Source organism: Carettochelys insculpta, chromosome 3, assembly GCF_033958435.1.
Source record: "Carettochelys insculpta isolate YL-2023 chromosome 3, ASM3395843v1, whole genome shotgun sequence".
NCBI lineage: Eukaryota > Metazoa > Chordata > Testudines > Carettochelyidae > Carettochelys > Carettochelys insculpta.
The window spans coordinates 56,957,951-56,979,270 of NC_134139.1; the positions used below are offsets into that span (position 1 = coordinate 56,957,951).

Below are 21,320 nucleotides of genomic sequence, written 5' to 3' on the forward strand. Positions count from 1 at the left end.
TAATTCTTTATATGGGTCTTCTCTGCAGAGGCCATGAGGGAGATTCCCACACCTGAAACATTCCTTTTTGTGGCCAGTCAGGGGAACTGTTTTAGATTAAAGTGTCAGTTAAAGAGATTTTTGGAATAAATCGATCAATTAAACTGTAATAAGATACCAGGACTTGATGATTTTTACCCAAGAATTTTGAAGGAGCTCAGGCGTGAAGTTGCAGAACAAAATCAGCCTCTGTACTAATTGATTGGAGGGTTACCTAATATAATGCTGATTTTTTTTTTTTTTCCCCTTTTTCTTTTTTTTTAATTAAGACTCCAGAGGCGATCCTGCTAAGTTCAGGTCAGGAAGTCTATCTTCAGTATCAGACACATTGTAACTATAGTAAAGAACAGAATTATCTTTATACACAGATGGGGGAGAAGTCATTAAGCACCTCTGCCATTTCCAAGTTTCCTGATATTGTTTCTCTCTCCTCACTGAGCAGTGGACCTACTCAGTCCTTCCTCTTGCTTCTAATATATTTATAGAGTAACTTCTTGTTACGCTTTGTCTCTAGCTGATTTGAGCTCGTTCTGTGCTGTGGCCTTTCTAACCTTGCCCTTGCAAATACACGTTTGTTTTCCCCAAAGAGTCAAAACTAGCAATACTAGTCCACATACTCAACATGCCAATAGGTCATATCTCCCAGTGAACATACCTGTAGTTTATCATCATCAAGTGATGTCATTGACAAGAGACTAAGCAGAGGTGCTACACTGTGATATGGCTGTCTGGTGAGTCTGCTAAGATATCAGAATTCTGGCCAGTCAGAGCAGAGGGGTATGCTGCGGAAAAAAGCCTCTCCAAGGAGGTTTTCTCCAACTGCCATTCCCCCCCGCTGGGAAATAGGGGGAGAGAGCAGCAGAGGTGGTAAGATGCCCACCCACCCTGTTCCTGTACTCCCTCACACCCAGCCTGCTCTTGCACCCTCCCACCTCCCGAGAACCCCACCTTCAATCTGTTCCTGCACTATCCCTTTCACCCAGACCCGAAACAATTTCAGTCTGCTTCTGTATTCTCCCTCCTGCCCGGACCCCACAACTACTGTTTGGCAGCTCCTCCTGCCCACTGAACTTTGAACCCTCCCTGTCCATTTTTGGTCCTGCCCTGGGCCCCCGGAAGAGTTACTTTGACCTGGGGAAAGCTTTGAATATCCGTTCCCTTGCCACCACATGCCCATGGCTCTGGAGCATGAGGGGAGTGAGGTGTTTCAGTTGGGGCCACATCAGTGAGAGTTTTGGGGTTTTTTGTTTGGTTTTTTTTGCTTCTGATTTTTCTGTGGCCCCTGACTGATTTTTCTGTGGGCCAGTGAGCCCCAAACCAAAAAAAAATATTCCCCACCCCTGGTGTAAAGAAATCGTAGTCTGAGTTTTCTCAAACATTATCGCCCAAGAACCATGTCCTGTCTTCTGTCACCTTCCTCTGCCATTTCCTAGACCTTCCTGTGGTCCGGAATTCCTAGAACAAGGTAACCTGGCCGTTCAGACATCTACCTCTGGCCTTTATAAAGAGCAAGTATTTCCCATTTAAATCTTTTGTTGTTAGCTAGATAATTTGTAAACTTAGTGTATTAATATTTTAATAGCTTTCTTTACAGCGTATGCTATAAACCAGGAAATATATTCTGGGAAGAATACGTGAGAAGCTTTAGGGAAAAAGAAACTTCCTGTTGACATTTTACCTACAGCAATGAATGAGGAAAGCTGTTTCCTTCGCACAGATCAGTTCCTCAGATGATGCTGTTCATTTGACTCTAGATGGCACTGTGCATTTGGACAGATTTCTGTTAAGTTTGCATAGCAATATACAAAGTTATTGCCATCAACACATTAGTCTGTTTGCTACAACATTGTCTGAACATCAGACCAGCCATAGTGGGTCAAAGCAAAGAGCCATCTAGCTCACTGTTCTGTCTTCCAATGGTGGCCAATGCCAGGTGCCCCTAAGAGGATGAATAAAACAGGTGATCAACAAATGAACCAATCCCCGTTCCTGTTCCCAGACTTGACAACAGAGGCTAGTGACACCATCCGTGCCCATCCTGGCTAATAACTGTTGATGGACCTATGCTCCATGAATTTAATCTAGTTTTATTTTTTACTACTCACATGGCAGCCTTTCCATATGCCCTAGTCATTTATGTTGCCCTTTGCTAATTCCTTTATCTTTTTCTGAGGTGAGGCAACTACATCTGCACACAGTATTCAAGATGCAGGTGTACCAGGGATTTATTATTTAGAGGCAACATGATACTTTGTTTTTCTATCCTTTTCTTAATGATGCCCACCGTTCTGTTTGCATTTATGACTGCTGCCATACATTGAGTAGATATTTTCAGAGAACTATCCACTATGGGTCCAAGCTCTCTCTTGCTGGTAACGGTTAAGTTAAGCCATGTTAGATGGAAATCTAAGTACACTGGATCCCTCTTGTTCACATGCAACAAGTCCTGTGGCGCCTTCTAGACTAAAAGATATTTTGGAGCATAAGCTTTCATGGGCAAAGACATGTTTCCTGGTTGTTCACATGATTATCCCCTCAAAAAATTCTACTAGATTGGTGAGGCATGATTTACCTTTATAAAAACCATATTGACACTTCCTGCTACAAATTATGTTCATCTACATGTCTGACATTTGTGTTCTTCACAATAATTTTAACTAGTTTGCCTGATAGTGAAGATGCAACTACTGGACAGTGATTGCCAGGATCACCTCTGGAGCCTTTTTTTTTTTTTTTTAATTGGCATCATGTTAGCTGTCCTCGAGTCATTCAGTACAGAAGCTGATTTAAAGGGTAGGTTACAAACCACAGTTAGTAATTCTTCAGTTTCACGTTTGAATTCCTTCAGAACTCTTGGGTGAATGCCATCTGCTCCTATTGTCTTAGTATTGTTTAGTTTATCAGTTTGTTCTAAAGCCTGCTCTGACACGCCTATCCAGTAATGAGCTTTCATGGGTAAGACTTACTTCCTCAGATTTTCTGAGGAAGTGGAACTTACCCACGAAAGTTCATTAGCTAATACATTTGTTAATCTTTAAGGTGCTACAGGACTCAGTGTTGATTGTGAAGCTACAGACTACCCCTCTGGGACAGTTGTACAGAATTGTCGCCTAAAAATGTGGCTCAGGTTTGAGGCACTCCCTCTCACTTTAGCCGTGAAGACCTGTGCACAGAAGTAATTTAGTTGCTCCACAATGACCTTATTATCCTTGAGTGCTCTTCCAGCATATTAATCATTCGTTGGCCTCATTGGTTAGTTAGCTGCCTTTCTGCTTCTGGTGTACTTAAATATTTGTTATTACTTTGAGTCTTTGGCTAGCTTGTTTTTTTGGTCACCTTAATTTTATTTTTAATACATTTGGCAGAGTTTATGCTTCTTTCTGTTTTCCTCACTAGGATTTAACTTCAACTTTTTAAACAGTTCTTTTTCGTCTCTTACTACTTTGTTTAGCCAAGTGGCGCTTTTTTGGTTCTGTTTTTCTTAAATTTGGGGTATGCATTTCAATTAAGCCTCTGTTATACTGTCTTTTAAAAGACTCCATAATATTTAATTTCTTTTAAGACACTTAATTCTACATTTGATTGTAAGCATGGACCTCTAGTGAGACTTTCAAACGTACATAGCTTTAAGAAGTTAGGCCCACACTGAATGTCTTTGAAAATCCCCTCCTCGGCAGTCTACAATGGTCCAAAAGAATTCTGTGTATAAGATGTATAATGGAATTTTCAAAATCACCTATTAAAGTTAGGAATACAAGCACCAACTTCCTTGGATGCTTTCAAAAATTCCACCATTAGTGAGTGTGTGACATAGTTCTTAGTGCAGCCGTGTCCAATAGGAATTCAAAGATTGCCATACTTGTAGTTGTCTTTCGATATTTGCCACGTTATATTATTAAATAATTATCTAAATAAATTCCCTCCTCATTCCTTCAGAGCCAGGCTCCCCTGGAGTCAGGCACTCCCAGTCCCTGACCCCTTAATAAATGCCCTCCCCCAGAGCCAGGGACCCCCAGTCTCCCCATTATTATTCAGTGTCAGCGACTCGGCAGAGCTGCATTTAAAGGCTCCAAGGAGGAACCACGTCTAAAGGCTCCAAGAGCCACATGTGTCTCGAGAGCTGAGGGTTGGCCAGCCGCGTATTTGCAGCAACACAGTGTCCTATTTGCTGCATGTGGCTAATGTATTGGATACTGCAGTTCTTAGTGGATATAAATTCATTTAACTCAAATCATTGGAGCAATATTGGATAAGAATCTCAGCTGAAAGGTAGAACAGAAGTCACTTAATTTAAAGACAGACGTTGTGGTAGCTTTTTTTTTTTTTAAAAGCTTGTTTGTTTTGTCATGAGAAACATGTTTAAGATACTAAATTGACATACATTTTGTGTGTGGAGACATATGCTGTTTCTCATGTTTGGTTTGTTTATTTTACTTGTATTTTACAGTTATAGCATAGTACTTTACAGTATCTGCAGTTGTGATCCTCTCAGATATATTTTTATTTATGTCATAACTTTTGTCTATCCTCCAGTGGCAACAGAGGCAAATGACTGAGTAATTCTTTCATTGTTATGTATTCATAGTAACCATTCTGTTTCTCTCTGAAAACAGAGTATAATACAATGCTGTTTGTACTTGACAAATGAAAAACTAAGTGTAAACATGTTTACTGATACTGGTTTAATATAAGTCTGTTCTAGTTTCTTTCTGTCTTGATGGTGTGCCCACTCTTGCAATTACTAAACTTTGATGGTTTCAATTTCACTGTCTCATACACATTGATTCTAAGCTATGTTTTCCAGCACTGCAGGGAAATTTGGAATTGATGATTTTTTTTCTCTTTCTCACCCAAACTCTTTGTAATATTTGTGTGTTATTAAACATCTGCTTTCCTTTCAAAAAGCAAGAGCTAAATTTCTCTTATTGACTTTTAAAGGATTAAGGAACTGGAGTGAAGCTCCAGAGATCTAGGTACACTTCCCAGCCTGTGATAGATTCCCTGTGGGGCTAAGGGGAGATCTCTTAATTTCGTTGCCGGAGTTCCTTATCTGCAAAGTGGTGGTACTAAGTTTGCTCACAAGGAGGTGAGCTCATTGGCCGTGTCTACACTAGCCAAAAACTTCAAAATGGCCTTTTGCATGGCCATTTCAAAGTTTACTAATGAAGCGCCAAAATACATATTCAGCGCCTCATTAGCATGTGGGCGGCTGCGGCACTTCGAAATTGACACGGCTCATCGAGACGGGGCTCGTTTTCGAAAGGACCCCTCCTACTTCAAAGTCCTCTTATTCCCATCTGCTCATGGGAATAAGGGGACTTGGAAGTAGCCGGGGTCCTTTCAAAAAGGAGCCCTGTCTGGACGAGCTGCGCGGCAGTGAGCCACGTCACTTTCGAAGTGCCGTGGCCGCCCGCATGCTAATGAGGCGCTGAATATGTATTTCAGCGCTTCATTAGTAAACTTTGAAATGGCCATGCAAAAGGCCATTTTGAAGTTTTTGGCTAGTGTAGACATAGCCATGATCTCATAAAATTGTGAGCCTTTAAGGTGCTACAGAACTGCTTCATTTGTTTTTGTGAAGTGCTGGACTAATTCTCTCAGACAAGGATGGGTGTTTGAGGACTCAGCTACTGTAATGATGGAGAAAGAGATCACCGAGGCAGATAATGCATGAAGTGATTTGAGTCTGAGATTAAATACACAAAGTCCAAATTATTCATTCCGTTGAACATGAGTACTCACCAGTTACAGTAAACTCATATGTGGTATTCTATCATCCTGAACTCTGATAACTGGCATTTTAACCACAAGTAAATTTTAAATATATTTTCCATAAGTTCAGTACAGTGAAAGTAAATGCAAATAAGTGCAGTAGAAGTTTTACAGTGTACAATGCTACTGTTGTTGGTAAGTAAAGTACTCAGCATACATTTTTATTTGTTTTTTTTTTCAACATCTAATCGTGCTTTTCTTTAGTGTTATGCCTTGCTAGGTATATCTCTCTATCATCCAGAATGTTTGAATGTACAGCAACATCCCAGGGCTGCTGGATGTAAAAGTTTACTGTACTGGGCTTTGCAAAACTTCTTTTACTACAAAACTTCATTCTGGATTTATGCTTAGGTGTACAATGTTTTTAAAATGTTCTGTGCTATTAGTATTGAAAATAAAATGTTCGGGGGTTTGAATAGTTTGATGCCAGGCATCCTTAAATAGGCTGGAACAATACTAGTCCCAGTTTTCAAATGGGCAAGTCCCCAGCGATCTTAGACTCTCCCATTTAACAAGATTTCCTGGCAAATATGAATCCTTGCAGAAGAACCTCACTCATTTATATCAGTGACTGAGAAACTGGTTGTAAATGGTTGGTTACATTTTTAAACTGGTGAGTGAGTGATCAGACTCCAAAAAGAGGCTGATATGTCATAGAAGCTACTTTTGCTTACTTAACTCTCGTTTTCATTGGATACTTTATAATAACCTTACTAAAACCATTCTGCAGTACATTTGGTAAAAATAATGAAGTCTTTGTAATACAAGCCTTCACTACACTCCTCTATTATGTAAATGCAAACTAGGAAGTGGAGAATGTGTCAGTCTTTTTCTATATGCAAGTGTTGTAGATGAATGAAGTTCTTTTGTATTGCAAAAATTGTAAGCGAAAGATTTTTATGTGTTGTGGTCTGTAATGTACATGGATTTGCGAGTTTGTACCAAGGCTTTCATGTGTCATGGCTGTGTTAATGACTATAAGAAGTACTTGCAATGGAGTGGGAGCCATATTCTTCTATGCTAAACAGTCATCAGGCTTTTGCATTGGAAAAGGAAGGATAATACATTTATTTCTCATTTAGATCTTTTCTGAGTGTTAAGGGAATTTTCCTCACACTGGTCCTAATCAAGAAAAGTTGATGGATATTTTCAACACAGGTGACATAGGTGGTGATGTCTGTAGTAAAGACAGCCTAATGGTTTTCCAACATTAGACTTTTTGTTTTGCTTTATAATTTTGTTAACTTTAAGCCCTTGGGGCTGAATTTTTCCATGTTATTTGTCTGGTACAGGTGGATTTATTTTTTTTTAAAGTTGATTTCAGTTAAAATGGTTCAGCTGTTGTCAGCAATGATGATGTGCTCCCAATAGCCAGACTTGTTCTGTCCTAAGATTTTAGACTGCCACTCACAGTCACAGTACCTAAGACCCTCCTCTCTGAAATCAGTAGCGTTTACACAATCTCTAGTGGACATCATGGAGCCACTGGGATAGAATTTTTGTGGGGAAGAACTTGCACTTGAACATAAAAAGGGTATTCATTATGAACATCACGTATAGTCAGTGCTGAATTTGTAATGAAACAGGTGCCATGGCTCAAGTAATATTTTTTACTTTCAGAACTGATGCAGCAAACCCAAAGGTGCCAGGGCTATGAACTACCAGGCCCAGAAGAGAGCCTTTCTGAAAGACAGCAGCTTTGGACCACTTCATAAATAGGGGCAGACTTAGGGTTCACAGGTTCTTCTCATAGCGGGGTGCTCATGCTTCATCCTGATCTTGGTGATCTGAATTGTCCTGGAAGAGTGCAGCTGTCATGGGGTGCACAGATCAAAGTTTGATCATTGTTGTAGCTGGGGCTGCATCTGTTAATTGCCTTGAAAATTAGGACCAAGGCCCTAAACTGAAATTGAATGTTAAATGAGAGGCAGGGGAGAGAGCGTAACACAGCATGATTTGCTTAGGAAAGCTGAACCATGGGGAACAAGGGTAGCTCTATTCTGTACCAAGTAGATGCTGTGAATTGTTCTCACGGTCAGCTTGAGAGAAAATGAATTACAGTACTCCAGCTTGAATCAGTTGCTCTGCAGGCAAGAGTTAATTTCCTGTCAGCAGCCTGACGTTTCAGAAGTGGTTATGGCTGCATCAGTGGTGTCAGAGGGTGTCCAATCGAGTTCAAGGTTCCAGTCCTTATCTTCAGAGACTTAATAGCTTGGGCCCAGGGTACAAAAATATCATGGAAAGCTCCAGGATGCAGCCTGTGGTTGTCAGCTCTGGTCCTTGGATACAGTTCAACTTCCTACCATAAGAAAGAAGCTGACTTTCAGGAGTGTGGCATGAACTAAAGGCCACGAACATATCATTTTCCACTTAAGGTGGATGGTGCACTTTGAGCTTATCTTCTCCAATAAATGCATAGTAGTATGGGTGTTTAAATAAAAATCCACGAGTCAAAATGCTCCCCTCCAGCCATTCTACTTTTCCTGGGAACACCACATGACAATGTTAGTTATGTTGCTGAAGGCATTCGGACACTGTGGTGAAAAGGTTCTCTTATTGCAATGACATAGAACAGTATAGGTGTGAAAAAGTCAGAGTAAAATTCTTATAGCTGCTTAGTAGGGAAGCTTTGTTACTTCTATTCCTTGATCGAGGGATGTCACCTCAGGGATGGAGATGTGCCCTCTTTGAGTCCCATGAAAATTTACCCACATTTGTGGAAGTTAGGAGACTCTGAAATCTTGGAGGTATTAGACTCATGCTCATTAGGCTTAATAGAGTTTGGCAGTGCAGTTCTCTGAAAATTTGGTCTTTGCTCTGGGCCGCCTACTCATCGTTCATGTCTGCAATCGTACTGTACAGGTGCCATCCACTCAGAAGTAAAAAGAGGACTTTCCTAGCAATTCTCTCTAGATGCTGGTGTGATATCAGGCAAAGGAAATGAGTCCTGCTTGTGCGCTTTCCTACCAGGCACCCAGGCAGCATGAAGGAGGAAGCTGATATAGGGTGAAGGATGGTGGTGGGTGATATAGACAGGAACTCAGCAGAGGCAGGAGCTGAGAAGTGGGGGTGAAGGAAGGGAACTGGGGATGTAGGAAGGGGTTTTATGGGTACCTGTCTTGAGATACCTCATGTCTGATTTGCACAGTTGCAGTTGCAACTGAAGTCAGTGGGAGTCATGCTCAGGACCTATAAAATGTTGCTAAAAAAAAATCATGTGCTCTAAAAATCAGTCCCTAGGTTTTTCCGTTTGGTTTCAAGTTCTGGCCTCAGTTGCCCAAATGTAAAATTTGGCAGAATATTACCACAAAGGGTTGTGAAGATAAATTATTACGAACAACAAAGGTATGACAAAAACATCCGGGAAAACCCATGACAAATTGTTATTTACTGTTGGGTTTGGATAAAGTTCACAGTGACAGGTGAGGATGATAAAATACTGATTAGCATATCCATCCTATGAGCAGCATCCATGCTGTGCACAGAATGAGGCAGAGGTGCTGTTGACTGAAATAACATGGCCATGTAAGTAAAGACAGTATCATAATGTATACTGTGCCAAGGCAGGGCTCGTCCCCAGCTTCTGAAGGATTCACTGCCATTCCCACAGACTCTTTAAGGTTTTTTTGTTATCCGTACACTATTGCTCAGGTCATCCTTCACATCTCTTGTCTCCCTGTCTTCTCCCTCCAGGGGGGCTCTGGCAGTTCTCCTCTTCCTGCTTTAATTCTCAGCCAGTTCTCTTCTCAGAGCCAGTCCTCCCTCACTGGAACTTCCTCTAGAGCCCCAGGTGTTGCCCCACCCTCTTAAGTGAACAAATGCTCTGACATAAGGGAGATAGACCGGCTTTAGTTGTGGGTTGGGTACCCTGTAACACAGTCAAGCAGGCCAAATTAAGGTTCCATATGTAACTGTAACTCTGGCATATCCTAGTTTTTGAATGCTTGACTCTGCAACCTCATCATTGTTTTCTGTCTGAAATGTAGATTTTTGGGGAGAAATTTCAGAAGCGCAAAAAGCAGTTGAGCACCCAAGACCCATGGAGAGCCATTAGCTGTTAGGTAGCTAGCTGTCATTTGTGCCTTTTGAAACTAACTTGGTCAACGCTTTTGAAGTGGATACCACCATACAAACTGACAGAGTTAGACTGGAGAGTTTAATCTGTGGGTTTTCTGTTGATTAATGTCTGAGGGTGGAGTTTTCAACAGTGCTGAAGGGAGTTTGGTCCCCTGCTGAGGTGCTTCTGAAAATCCCACTTTCAGTGTTAAGTGCATGAGAGAGAATAAGACATCATAATTTGAATGGGTAAGTTTCCTGTGCTAAGCACAGAGCTGCACATTTGCTGCTACTTTCCTGGGACCTTCAGTATCCACTGGTCTCCTAAGAGTGTCATACTTAATCTTCATTCTGCTCTGAATTTTCCTGGTTGTTCCTGTTTGCTTGCCTCATGTGCCTAGGTAGGTTAGCAAGCCTCAGCCAAATGTCACTGTAACATCAGCTCAGTCAGATTTCAATGCTGCCGGTTCCAGATGTACGTAGTCTGTATTTTCAATAAATGTACCCATTTATAGACTAAAAATGTCAGTTGTGGGGAATTGTCTATCTGTTTGGAGCTGATGCCTTTATCACTAGCTTTCCTTTTGAGGCTGTTGCCAGTACTAAAGTTATTGTCACTGGATTGCTCCCACTACACTGTTTTTCTTCATATTGCTTTTACTATGAACGTTGTTTCACTGACAACATGAATATGACTAAACCCTTGCCTTTCTGGGTTGAACTAAGCTGTTTCATGAAAGTGACTGTAATTGTGGGAGTGATATCATCAGAGTTGTACTTTCACGAGGTCTGATGCATTTTGATGTATCTGTCATGAGGGCACCATGCAAATGGATACAGTACTGCTAAGATGTGTGGAGTGGTGTGGTGTTGTGGGGTTTTTTGTAAACTTGGGTTTTGTAGCAAATGAAATCTCCTTTTTCTTTACAGTCTTAAAGAATATTCTCACCTATAATAAAGAATTCCCCTTTGATGTTCAGCCTGTTCCACTCAGGTGAGGAAGATTGTTGATTTGTATGTGTAAAAACTGAATTGGTGTACAAAACAGCCTGGTCAAGTGGTTAGAGCCAAGAAAGGGGGTGACATGAACTCCTTGGGTCAAATTCCTGCTTTGTTACCTTGGATAAGACAAGACAATTTTTCTTCAAACGGCCTTTAATTTTGAAGTACTTTAAACTTTAGGTGCCTATAGCCCTTTTTTTCCTCAATCAGATTTAGTCAACATCACTTGAAATTAATGGAAAAATCAGGCCTTTGATATTCATCTTTTAGAATCCGCTGAAGTTTAGCCCATAATCTGTAATTTTTGCCTGCTAGCTTCGCAGGGTTACTTTGGTTTGTGTGTGTAGCGTTCAGATGATCAAAAGTGCCATGTGTATTTTGGGAACAGTGTGTTGCTTCTGCATTAAACCTGGGGATGGTGACTTTTTTTTTTCCTGATTGTAAACTTTATTTTAAAACAAGGCACTAGGTATTTTATCTTTGCCCTACAGGAAGATTTTAGCACCTGGAGAAGAGGAGAACTTGGAGTTTGAGGAAGATGATGAGGAAGGTGGAGCTGGAGCAGGGTCTCCAGATACTTTTCCTGCCAGAGTTCCAGGTAGGGTGATGAGCTTCATCGCCTGAAATATTTTATACACCACGGAAGGGATTTGAAACTTGTTTAGAAGCTGTTTTAATGGGAAGCCCTTTCCAGTCACTCCTGGAGCACCTTTAGCAGAGTTTCTTGAATGGTTAGACACCATACCAATGAACATCTCTTAAGAATGTTGGACTAGCAACTGAACCAGATGGACTTTATCAGTGAGTGGAAAATTTGCCCCATCAGTGACAAGATGGAAATTATAGCTTATTAGTTTGTGTTGCTTTCATGGTGCATCATCAGTGTGAGACGACAATTTGAATTAAACAATAGTGTGGGTTTTGCTTTGGTTTTGCTAACCTGATAAAACATTATATGAAAATACGTGGAGCAGTTGATACACCGAGAGGTCCTAGTGAGAACTCAGCTTGTTAGTTATAAGTATCAGAGGGGGATCCATTTTAGTCTGTATCCGCAAAAACAAGTAGTAGTCCTGTGGCAACTTATAGACTAACAGAGTTTTTTGAAGCATAAGCTATTATGTGCAAGACCCATTTCATCAGATACACCTGACGAAGTGGATCTTTGCCCATGAGAGCTTATGCTCCAAAAAAAAAAAAAAAAAATCTGTTAGTCTATAAAGTGCCACAGGACTTCTCATTGTTCTTGTTAGTTATGTTTTTGTTAGCTGAAGATGCGTGAGTTAAGAAGAGTGGAAAATTAGAATCCGAGGGATTTAGCGCGTATTGTTTCTCGTCATTTCTTAAATTAACAAATTTAAGTTTTGGAAAGAGCAACACTTTTGTTAGTAGAACTGTAGGTAGTATAAATGGAGCAGGGACTCTCTTCATCAGTGCATATACAGTGCCAAGACTGATATGTCTCTGATATTGAGTTTTTCTAGGGGAGGGCACTCTGGGTGCCATCGTAATAACAGAAATGATTCCTATATGCAACTGCAGATTTAGTTTAAATATAAAAGCTTAGTGGCAGTGTTCAGACTACACATAACTAGCTTTGTGGTATGGTATAGAACTGCAGCTTCTGAATGCTGTGATCTTGCTGTACATCTCCTCATGAGAAATGGTGTGTAAATGTGAGTTTCATATAAGCATCTCCCAGGGTATTGCTTTTGTTTAGCTGTATGTCAGCTGTGTTGTCTGTTGTTTAAGTCATCTCTGAAGTTCCATGAATGAGAAGTAACTTGAAAAATTGTAGCTGAAGATACCCTTAATGAATCAAAGGCTTAAATCCTATATATGGTAGGTGGACTTTTGTAGCCAGATGATCTCACCTAAGTGAAGCAAAATGGCTACAGAGTTTTGGGGTAGAGGGAGCTGCATAAATAAAATAGGGCAGAAGTTCTTAAACTGTGGTCTGGGAGCTCAATTCAGATGGTCTATGTGTAGCTGTCTCTAAAGTGCGTGCCTGGGAGGCTGCATACAAAAGAATGAAAGATGGCTCACCTGATTAGAGTTGAGCTGGCTCCACCAATTAGGTCCCTACACCCTGGAGAAAGACCATACGTGTCAGGTGAGGTGATGGCTTTGGAGGTAATGGAGACGGGGGAAGTGGGGTGAGGTAGTGGAAATAGGATGTAGGTGGAAGGGGAGTGAGATGAGGAACACAGGATAGGGAATTTGCAACATGCAAAGTGGAAGCAGCCAGAGGGAAAAAATGACATTCCATGGTTCCAGGGATAGAGCAGCTGGGGACAGATGGCCCTCCTTCCCAGCCTCAGCTCTTTGGGTACTGCTTGAGACGCCCCACCCCCACTTCAGCCCTAGCTCATGCATGGGGAGAGACGCTACCCCCTGCTCCTGTCCCCTGTCCCAGCTCGGCAGCTTCCATGGAGGGGGAGAGCCAGCCTTCCTGAAACTACTGAAATAGTAAGTCGTGTGCTTTTATCTGTAGAACAGTGTGTTAATTATTAAGGTTTTTTTAATATAGTGCTTCTATGCCAAGTGCTGTACAGTAGTTAACTAGCAGTACAAACAATATTTGGAAAGATGATTAAGTGGTTGCCGAGATCATCAGTAATTTTCAAGTGCTTCATAAAAAAAAAAAGTTTGAGAACCACTGAACTAGGGTGTTGCACATTTAACCCACTGGCTGCTTAAAGTGGGTAAAGAGCTGGAAGGGCCTTGGGCAACTCAGCAATAAGGACATGCGCAACTATATTGTGATTAGGTCACTCATCTTGAGTCCTGCCCATATTGGCAGCAATTGAAAGATGCCCCCATTTCATGGGTGTTACTAAGAATTGGGCTAAGGTCTCAGGCTGAATTCACAGCTGTTTACAGTGCAGTGCTACCACGTTTGCAAATACACTGATGCTAATGTTAGAGCCACCAAGAATGAAACAGAGAGACTGAATTAATCTCTCATTGAAATGAAGCTGCTGCCTTTTGGAGAGTTGTTCCCAGTACAGTGGCAGTGCAGTGTAGAGAAGCTTGCACTGGCTTCCCAGTGATACACCTGTTGTGAGGGTAAATGGACATCTCTCTGGAGCTCTGAACCTGCCACCTCTTAATGGACCATTAAGTTCGTATGAACAGAGCACAGCTCTGGTCTGAAAAGTAACAAGGTGTAAGCAGTACCTTCTTTCTTAGGAGATGTATTCCTGTGGTGTGGTCATGGATCTGCTAGTTATTACAAAAATGTGTTTATTACTTTTAGTCCCTTTTTAAGATGTCTTGACTGTTTTGGATGAGAAAATGAGCAGGATTCTGTACCTTCTTGTGCATCATAAACAGAACTGTAACTAAGCTGTAATCTAATACTCTTCTGCACCCACCAAAGAAGCCCATGGAACTGCACTGGTGCCCCTAATTAAGAACCTGTACACTCTTCAGTTTAAGTGATGTGTAAGAAGGGGTTGTGCTGAACCCAATCTGGCTTTGCGGTTAGAAAATAGATTGGGAAAAATCAGAGTGAGATAATACCCATTGGTCTTGAAGAACCGTTCTAACTCTCATGATAGAAGCAGGTAAGGGCACCCTCTACACTTAGTATTAACACATTTAATTTGTTGCCCAACTTGCATCATGATTTGCTCACCCAGTCTTCCACTTAGTTTGATGTTGCCTTTTCAAAGAAAATCAGCCTTAATGCAAACAATCTAATAGCTCTGAATTGTCTTTCCTCTGGGTACTATCTGGCTTTTTCTTGTCTTATGCGGGAATACTTGCATGGTGTGATGTTTGACGATTCAGTGGCTGAATTGCTTAATTTTTGATGTTGGCTCGTGTCTTCTTTGTGGGCAGTAAGGCTCAAACTAAACTATTTGCTGAACCTTCTGGTCTGAGACTTATAAATCTAGAGCAACAGATTGCCCCAATTGATTCACTAGGCTGCATTATACTTTTCTCACGTACAGACGTTGCTTCTATATCCATTTAATTCGTTCTTGATTGCTGCTGTCTAATTGTCCATGGTCTTGTCTTCTACATGCATGACTTCATGTTCTCACATGCTAAACTGTTCACTCAACTCAGGAACCGTTGAAGGTATGATAATGTTTTAGTGCATACAGTCATTGCTGTGGCATCTTTCATTTATATTTTAATTTCAGGTGTCCAAGTATATTTGTTTTTGGGGGCTCTTCAGAGTATAAGTAACTGGTGACATGACTTACAGCTACTGAGAAAGGAAGGGTTGTGTTTTAGTGAAGCCACTCAGATGACTCTGAAGAAAACTTCTTGTCTTGTGGCATAGCTGTTGCATGTGTAGCTGAATTTCTTTCAACGGAGTGCATGCCTAGCTGGCTTTACTTTGCTAACCAGAAATGCTTTGTGATTGAAGCTGAGCTACAGGTTGACCTAGCAAATATACTATAGTATCCTTGCATGTTATCCCAGTGTGTTTTGTGTTCTGTATGGAAATAACTAGGCTCCCTGTTGCTTAGGCTAAAGTGACTGATGTATCTCTTGGTAGTTTCACTTAAGACTATTAAAACTGTGAGGTCCATGAAGTGAGGCACTAGCATTCTGATGTCTTGTCGTCTTCACCAGAGCATGGGTTCTAGTTCTTTTAAAGGTTGTTAGTGCCTATGTGAGATGGAGCCAGGAGTCTCTCAATCCAAAACCTGACAAATGTGTGTGGTGGCTTTTTTGACACTGACATTTATAATAGCTCTGTTCTTAGGCCATCTCAAAGGTGCGAAAGATTAAAATGGCAAGGAGACCCAGGCTGCCTTAAAGATCCAAGTTGGGGAGAGGGCCATTTGATGGAAGCGTAAATCACCACTTCTGATGATCTACACAGTTGGCAAATAGGCAGCTTCACACAGTCAATCCAGCACCCTCCAGGAGCAGTAAATTAACACAGGAAAAAATTCTTGAAACAAACCCCAGTCTACCCCCTTCCCAAAGTGATTGATTGATTGAATAAATATCCTATTGCTACAAAACTCCACTGTTCCCGTAAGCAATAGCTGGTGAAGACTTGAAATCACAGGTTTTGTATTATGCCCTGGCTAGATTCCCTGCTCTTTGGGAATGGCTTTGGCGTGCCACCTTCGTATTTGTTTGATGCGGGACTGGCAGGATGTATCTACAAGCCTGTAGGAAGCACAGGAAAGGGCTGGTTGAGGTACAGGCCCTCATTTTAAACACATGTCTAATAAGCATGGACAGGAAAACCCACGGCAAACCACAGTGCCAGAGAAATGGCCTCATGTTGAAGCAGGATGTGTTAGCAATTTTCCCCAACAAGAAAAGTGCTGGTTTTCCATTGGCATTGTGGACTATGCAATTCAGTCTTCAGGTTTTATTCATCTGTTTCCAATTATTTCAAAATACATTTTTCCAAACTTGGTGCTGTCCACACGGCACCAAATTTCAGAATAAGGGCCTATTCTGAACGTTCTGTTACTCCTCGTATGATGAGGGGTACCAGAATGGGAATAAAGTGCCTGAAATAACACTACTATTTCAGGTGCTGAGAAAAGCTGCTGCATTGCTATTTTGGGATGCAAAGGTATCCTGAAATAGCGCCCTCCATGTAGACGTAGCCTAAGTTGCATCTCCAAAGGCTGCCTTTTGGCAACAAAACAGTGAGAGCATTCACACTTCAGTGCTACTTCTGTCAAGACAGAAACCCAATTTTGGCAACAAAAGCCACCGCCCTTATGAGAGACTTCTTTTTTCTTTTCCCCCCTCCCTGTGTTATCAACAAAGAGCCAGTGTAAACACTGCTGTTTGTTTTGTCAACAGAACTGGCCTCCACCAGTATCCCACAATGCCTATCCTGATGGTTCTGCTCAGTGTTTTGATCTCTACTGCCCTGCTGGCATGCACCCCTTCCCTTTCAAAGCTCTGGCAAGTATCTGACAGCTGAGTGAGCTGCTTCCCTTGGGGAATGAACAAAGAAACCAAATCATTGGAATGCTGCTCACAGTGCTGCTGCATGGGAGGGGGACAGATTGCTGTTTGACATTCCTAAGCACAGAGAGCTCGCAGAGCTGCTACTCAAGCTGCTCCAAGCAGCTGAGGATGCTGTAGGAGAACTCGGAGGGAATCCCAAGAGGCTCAGATCTGCTCTGCCTTCCGCAACCCAGCACTGTGGGCTATATACCAAAAGTACATTGTTCACCCTGGTGATAGTGCCCCCAATGTAGACGTGATCCATTAACAGAGGGAGCAAGTGTGAACCCCCTCTGGCTACTTTTATTTTGTTTATTTTTGGGTGTTGACCTAAGATTTGCCAACAAAACTTGGTAGTGTAGACAGACTCTTGCGGGCACGGGGGCAGGCATTATTTATAGACTTTCATTTTACGCTTCACTCCCCATGTGGGGAAGCAATTTCAAAAGCCAGCTGAAGACAAAAGACTGATTGCTTTCCATTCCTTACATAGACTCTCCCCCCTGGGTGGGACTCCTTTGTTCAGTCTCCCCTTTCCATGATGATGTTTTGCATAAAGCATCTTTGAGTTATGCATATTCATAAATCAATTTTCATGAAGTGGGGGAGGGGGAACATGACACTCGAGACTAGTGTTTCTCAAGCTTTTTTGATAGCAGGGATTGACTTGCTGCTTTCCTAAACTATGTCAGTGAGATCTCATAACCTGGTGGTGGTCCAGAGACCTGTCATTGAGAAACACTGCTCGAGAAGACCTTTGCTGAGCTGGTATTTCTCATCTCTCACTATATAATGGGGTTCATATCAATGCAGAATTCCCTTCTGTATTGCTACCATCTCTTTTTTACTAGTTTGAAATAATCAGCATGAAGCTGATGGGTGGATGCCTGGGTACGCTTCCAGCCACAAGTTCTAATCTGAGCAGGGTTGTCTTAGGCCTTATGAGCTGTAGAAATGGAATTCTGTACAATTTGAGAGCTAAACACCAAAGGTCCTGTCTGCTCTGCATGAGGTGGAAGATCCCACAGCCCTTCTTGTAAACAGATGCTTACCCTGGTGGCCCTCAATGTTAGTCAATATGCTATGCACTGACTTGGCACTCTGCACTCCAGAGCTGGTGACTGAATTCCTTTGCACTCTATCAATACGTAAAACGCTTTGAGATCTGTTAGTGGTAGATGACTGTGTCATTAGGCTGCAAATCCCTGGCCTTAAGACAAAGAGGCTGATCTCTGTCCCTTCTCATTACAGGTTAAAACTCCCCAATTCAGCATTCTCTTGTCTGACAACATCCGTTGTCTGGCAGGACCACGGATCTTGCAGGACCAGAGAGTCCCAGGGCTGGAAGGAGGAGGGGCCAGATGGACCAACAGCAGGAGCCCAGGGCAGGGCAGCCACAGCTGGTCTGGTGGCAAGGTTGTGGGGAAAGCAGCAGCCAGGGAGTCTGGGCTCTTGGTGGCTTCACCCCAGGGCCTGGTGGGAAGCTGTGGCCCAGGGAAGCCATGGGTGAGGTGGGGTGTTGGGACCAGGAGCCAGCCACTGGAGAGCCAGTGGTGTGGGGGCATGAGGAGGTCAGGAAGCCCAAGAGCAGCATCTGAGGCCAGCAGGGGAACAGAATTGACCACCTCGGTCCAGCAAAATTGCTGGTCCGGGACCACTCAGATCCCAAGGGTGCCAGACCAGGGAGGTTGAGCCTGTATCTGCTGTTGGAGGTGGTGGACAAAGGCTTCCATGAGCAGTGCTCATGGGGAAGGCCTGAAGTAGGGCCCTGGCTGTAAGAGTCCCAAAGAGTTAAGGGTTTGGTTTTCTCTCTTTTGCCAGGTACTTTATTACCCAGGTTGCCGTCGGAACCTGGGATGACGTTACTCACTATCAAAATTGAGAAAATTGGTCTGAAAGATGCTGGGCAATGCATTGATCCTTATATCACAGTAAGCGTGAAGGGTAAGTGTTGCTGTGGAGTCAAATACCTATCTCTCCAAACACACACATTTGCCCTCTGTTTCTCTGAGAGTCCCTAAAGATGTAAAAGGGTTATTCTGAGTAATATTGCCATTATTTATAGACTTTCATTGTACACTTTACTCCTCAGGTCCCTCCCAAGTATTCTTTTTCAGTAACTTGTTTTTGCTGTTCCATTCTCTTGCTGGCTGGAGATCTAGATCTGTGGGACAAGGGGATCACAGTCCCACATCCAAACTGGGTCACATTAAACATGAAAAAATGCATTTGATTTTTGTCTAATCATAAAGTACCAATAGGTCATCCCATCCTAATATTGGGTACTGATGTTTGAGTTCAAAAGCAAATATCCCATAAGCTGCCACCATAGTCTGTTAGAAAGCTAATATGTCCCCTTGGCTAGTCAGATACTGTAAAAACATGAATGCTGGTAGCTGCAGGCAACAGGCAGGGTTGTGTGTGTGAGTGCAAGTCAACCCTACCCCTGAGCTGCAGTATGTGGTAGTCTTCGTCAAAGCAGAAATCCCCAAGCAGTGCTGTGTTATCAGATTGCATAATTGTCCCACTCTTTCTGCTAACCTATCAAACTCTTAGCTCCCCAATGGGAGACTGCACCGCCTATTAGAAATGAGTGGGGGTGTACTTCATTTCCTCTCAAGGTTTTAAAGTGCATCTGCTGTTTAATTTTTTTTAAAAGAAGCATTGAGAGACCATGATCTCAGTGACTCCACGCCAAACCTGCATGTTTTTGTTTTTTTTTTAAACTAAATAGCCTTAAAATCTGTCTGCAATCTGAAAGCTGATGGCCAACTCTTCAACAGCAATAGTTCTGCCAGCGACAATTTACCATTGTTCAGTAAAACTCCGAGTTACATGGGGGTTGTGTTCCTGCAACCTTGGCGTAACTCAGATTTTCTTTCAAGTCAGGGTGGGGAGCCGGGAACCAGGCTGCCACTTGGTTCACAGCTCCCCACCAAGTGCGGGACCCAGGAAACTGACCAGGTCAGTTTCCTGGCTGCTTCTCCCTGCCTTCCCCCAGCTGTGTGGCTAGTAAGCTGACAGCCTTAGGGACTCAGAGAAGGCAAGCGGAAGGGGCTCTTAGCCTGCCTAGCTGCTTGCAGCTGCGGGCAGCTGGTTAGGCTGACAGCCGTAGAGCAGCTTCAGGTTGTGCTTAACTTGTGTTTAAGCAAGTTACGTACAGTTTGAAGCTGCGTATTTCAGGGGTTTGTTGTATTTCAGCAGCACTTGCCAGATGTATGCACACCACATCAAAGAAAAGCTCTGCCCCAAAAATGCATGATTGTTCTTCAGGCTGAAGCACAACGGATGGATGGAACAAACTGGTGGGGGGAGGAGGGTGGAAGTGGGAGAGGACAAGGTAACAAACTACTATAAGCAGAGTACACAACAGTCTTGCTTATGCTGGAGCAACACAATTGTTCATCTGTGTTTGCATAATGGAACTTAGTTCGCTCCCCCGTACCTGTGCTGACTCTAGAGTGCCGACAGGAAAGTAAAGTAGTGGATGCTGTTTCTAGCTAGGAAAGCAAGCAGACGTACAGCTGCACATTCAGCGGGAATGATTACGGCTGGCTTTTTCCACAAAATAGACTTCAATTGAGTGAAAACTGTCCTCCAAAGGGAATTTAATACTTCACTGACAAGCATTAAATTGCCCTTCTTGAAAACCAGATTGATGAGCGCTCTTTGAAGCAGAAGAGAGGGGTGCAGGGTTTAGATACTGTGCTAGTTTTGGCATTTGAATCCAGAGAGCTGATAATAGGAGACAATAAATATGAATAAGATTATGAGGTTATGAATTAATAGGAGACAATAAATATGAATAAGATTGAGGTTATTAATAAAGTTATGAATAAGATTTGGTAAACCAAGAACAGGAAGTGCATGTATGGCAATGATAAAATTAAAAGATTCTTTTCAAAAGATATATTGGACACTTTGAGTTTAAAGAGGCCTACTTGTTTCCTCCAGATGTGAATGGGATAGACCTCACCCCTGTGCAGGATACTCCAGTGGCCTCAAGGAAAGAGGACACCTACGTTCATTTTAATGTCGACATTGAGATCCAGAAACATGTTGAAAAACTAACAAAAGGTGGGTCAGTTTAGACTTATGAAACAGGGTCCATAAATCCTGAGGATGGAAGTCTTGACACTGTTCCTACTCTGAGGAGCCAGACCCAAGCTGCTCTACAAGGGCTCAAGATGCTGGGCTTGTCTACATGGCAAGTTACTGTGTGGTAAGCCAAGGCGTGAATCTGCAGAGCACTAGCAACTTGCGCGGACACTGCTACAGCTCAGTGAAAGTCCTAGAATATTGACTTGACTTTTTGCTTTCAAGTAGTACGCTCTCTTACCTGTGTGGCCCAGCCATGCTGTCTAGTTGTGGTGCTCTCATTTACAAGTAACAGAGTGAGGGCACAAACACAGGGGAGTCATTCTAATGTTTCAAGAAACATGAATTTTTCTTATCCAATCAGGTGATGGCAATAGTTAGAAGCCATTGTCTCAGATATATGTAGA

At 42.4% G+C, this 21,320-nt stretch overlaps 1 protein-coding gene across 1 annotated transcript in view; it reads left to right on the forward strand.

The window, feature by feature from the left end:
• The window catches only part of AIDA (axin interactor, dorsalization associated), a 56,611-nt gene that overhangs the window by 31,745 nt on the left and 3,546 nt on the right, over positions 1-21,320 (forward strand). Inside the window, exons 5-8 of the mRNA XM_074989925.1 lie at positions 10,798-10,861; positions 11,361-11,467; positions 18,637-18,759; positions 20,770-20,892. Of these exons, the coding sequence (XP_074846026.1) occupies positions 10,798-10,861; positions 11,361-11,467; positions 18,637-18,759; positions 20,770-20,892 (417 nt within the window). The remainder of the gene's footprint in view (positions 1-10,797; positions 10,862-11,360; positions 11,468-18,636; positions 18,760-20,769; positions 20,893-21,320) is intronic.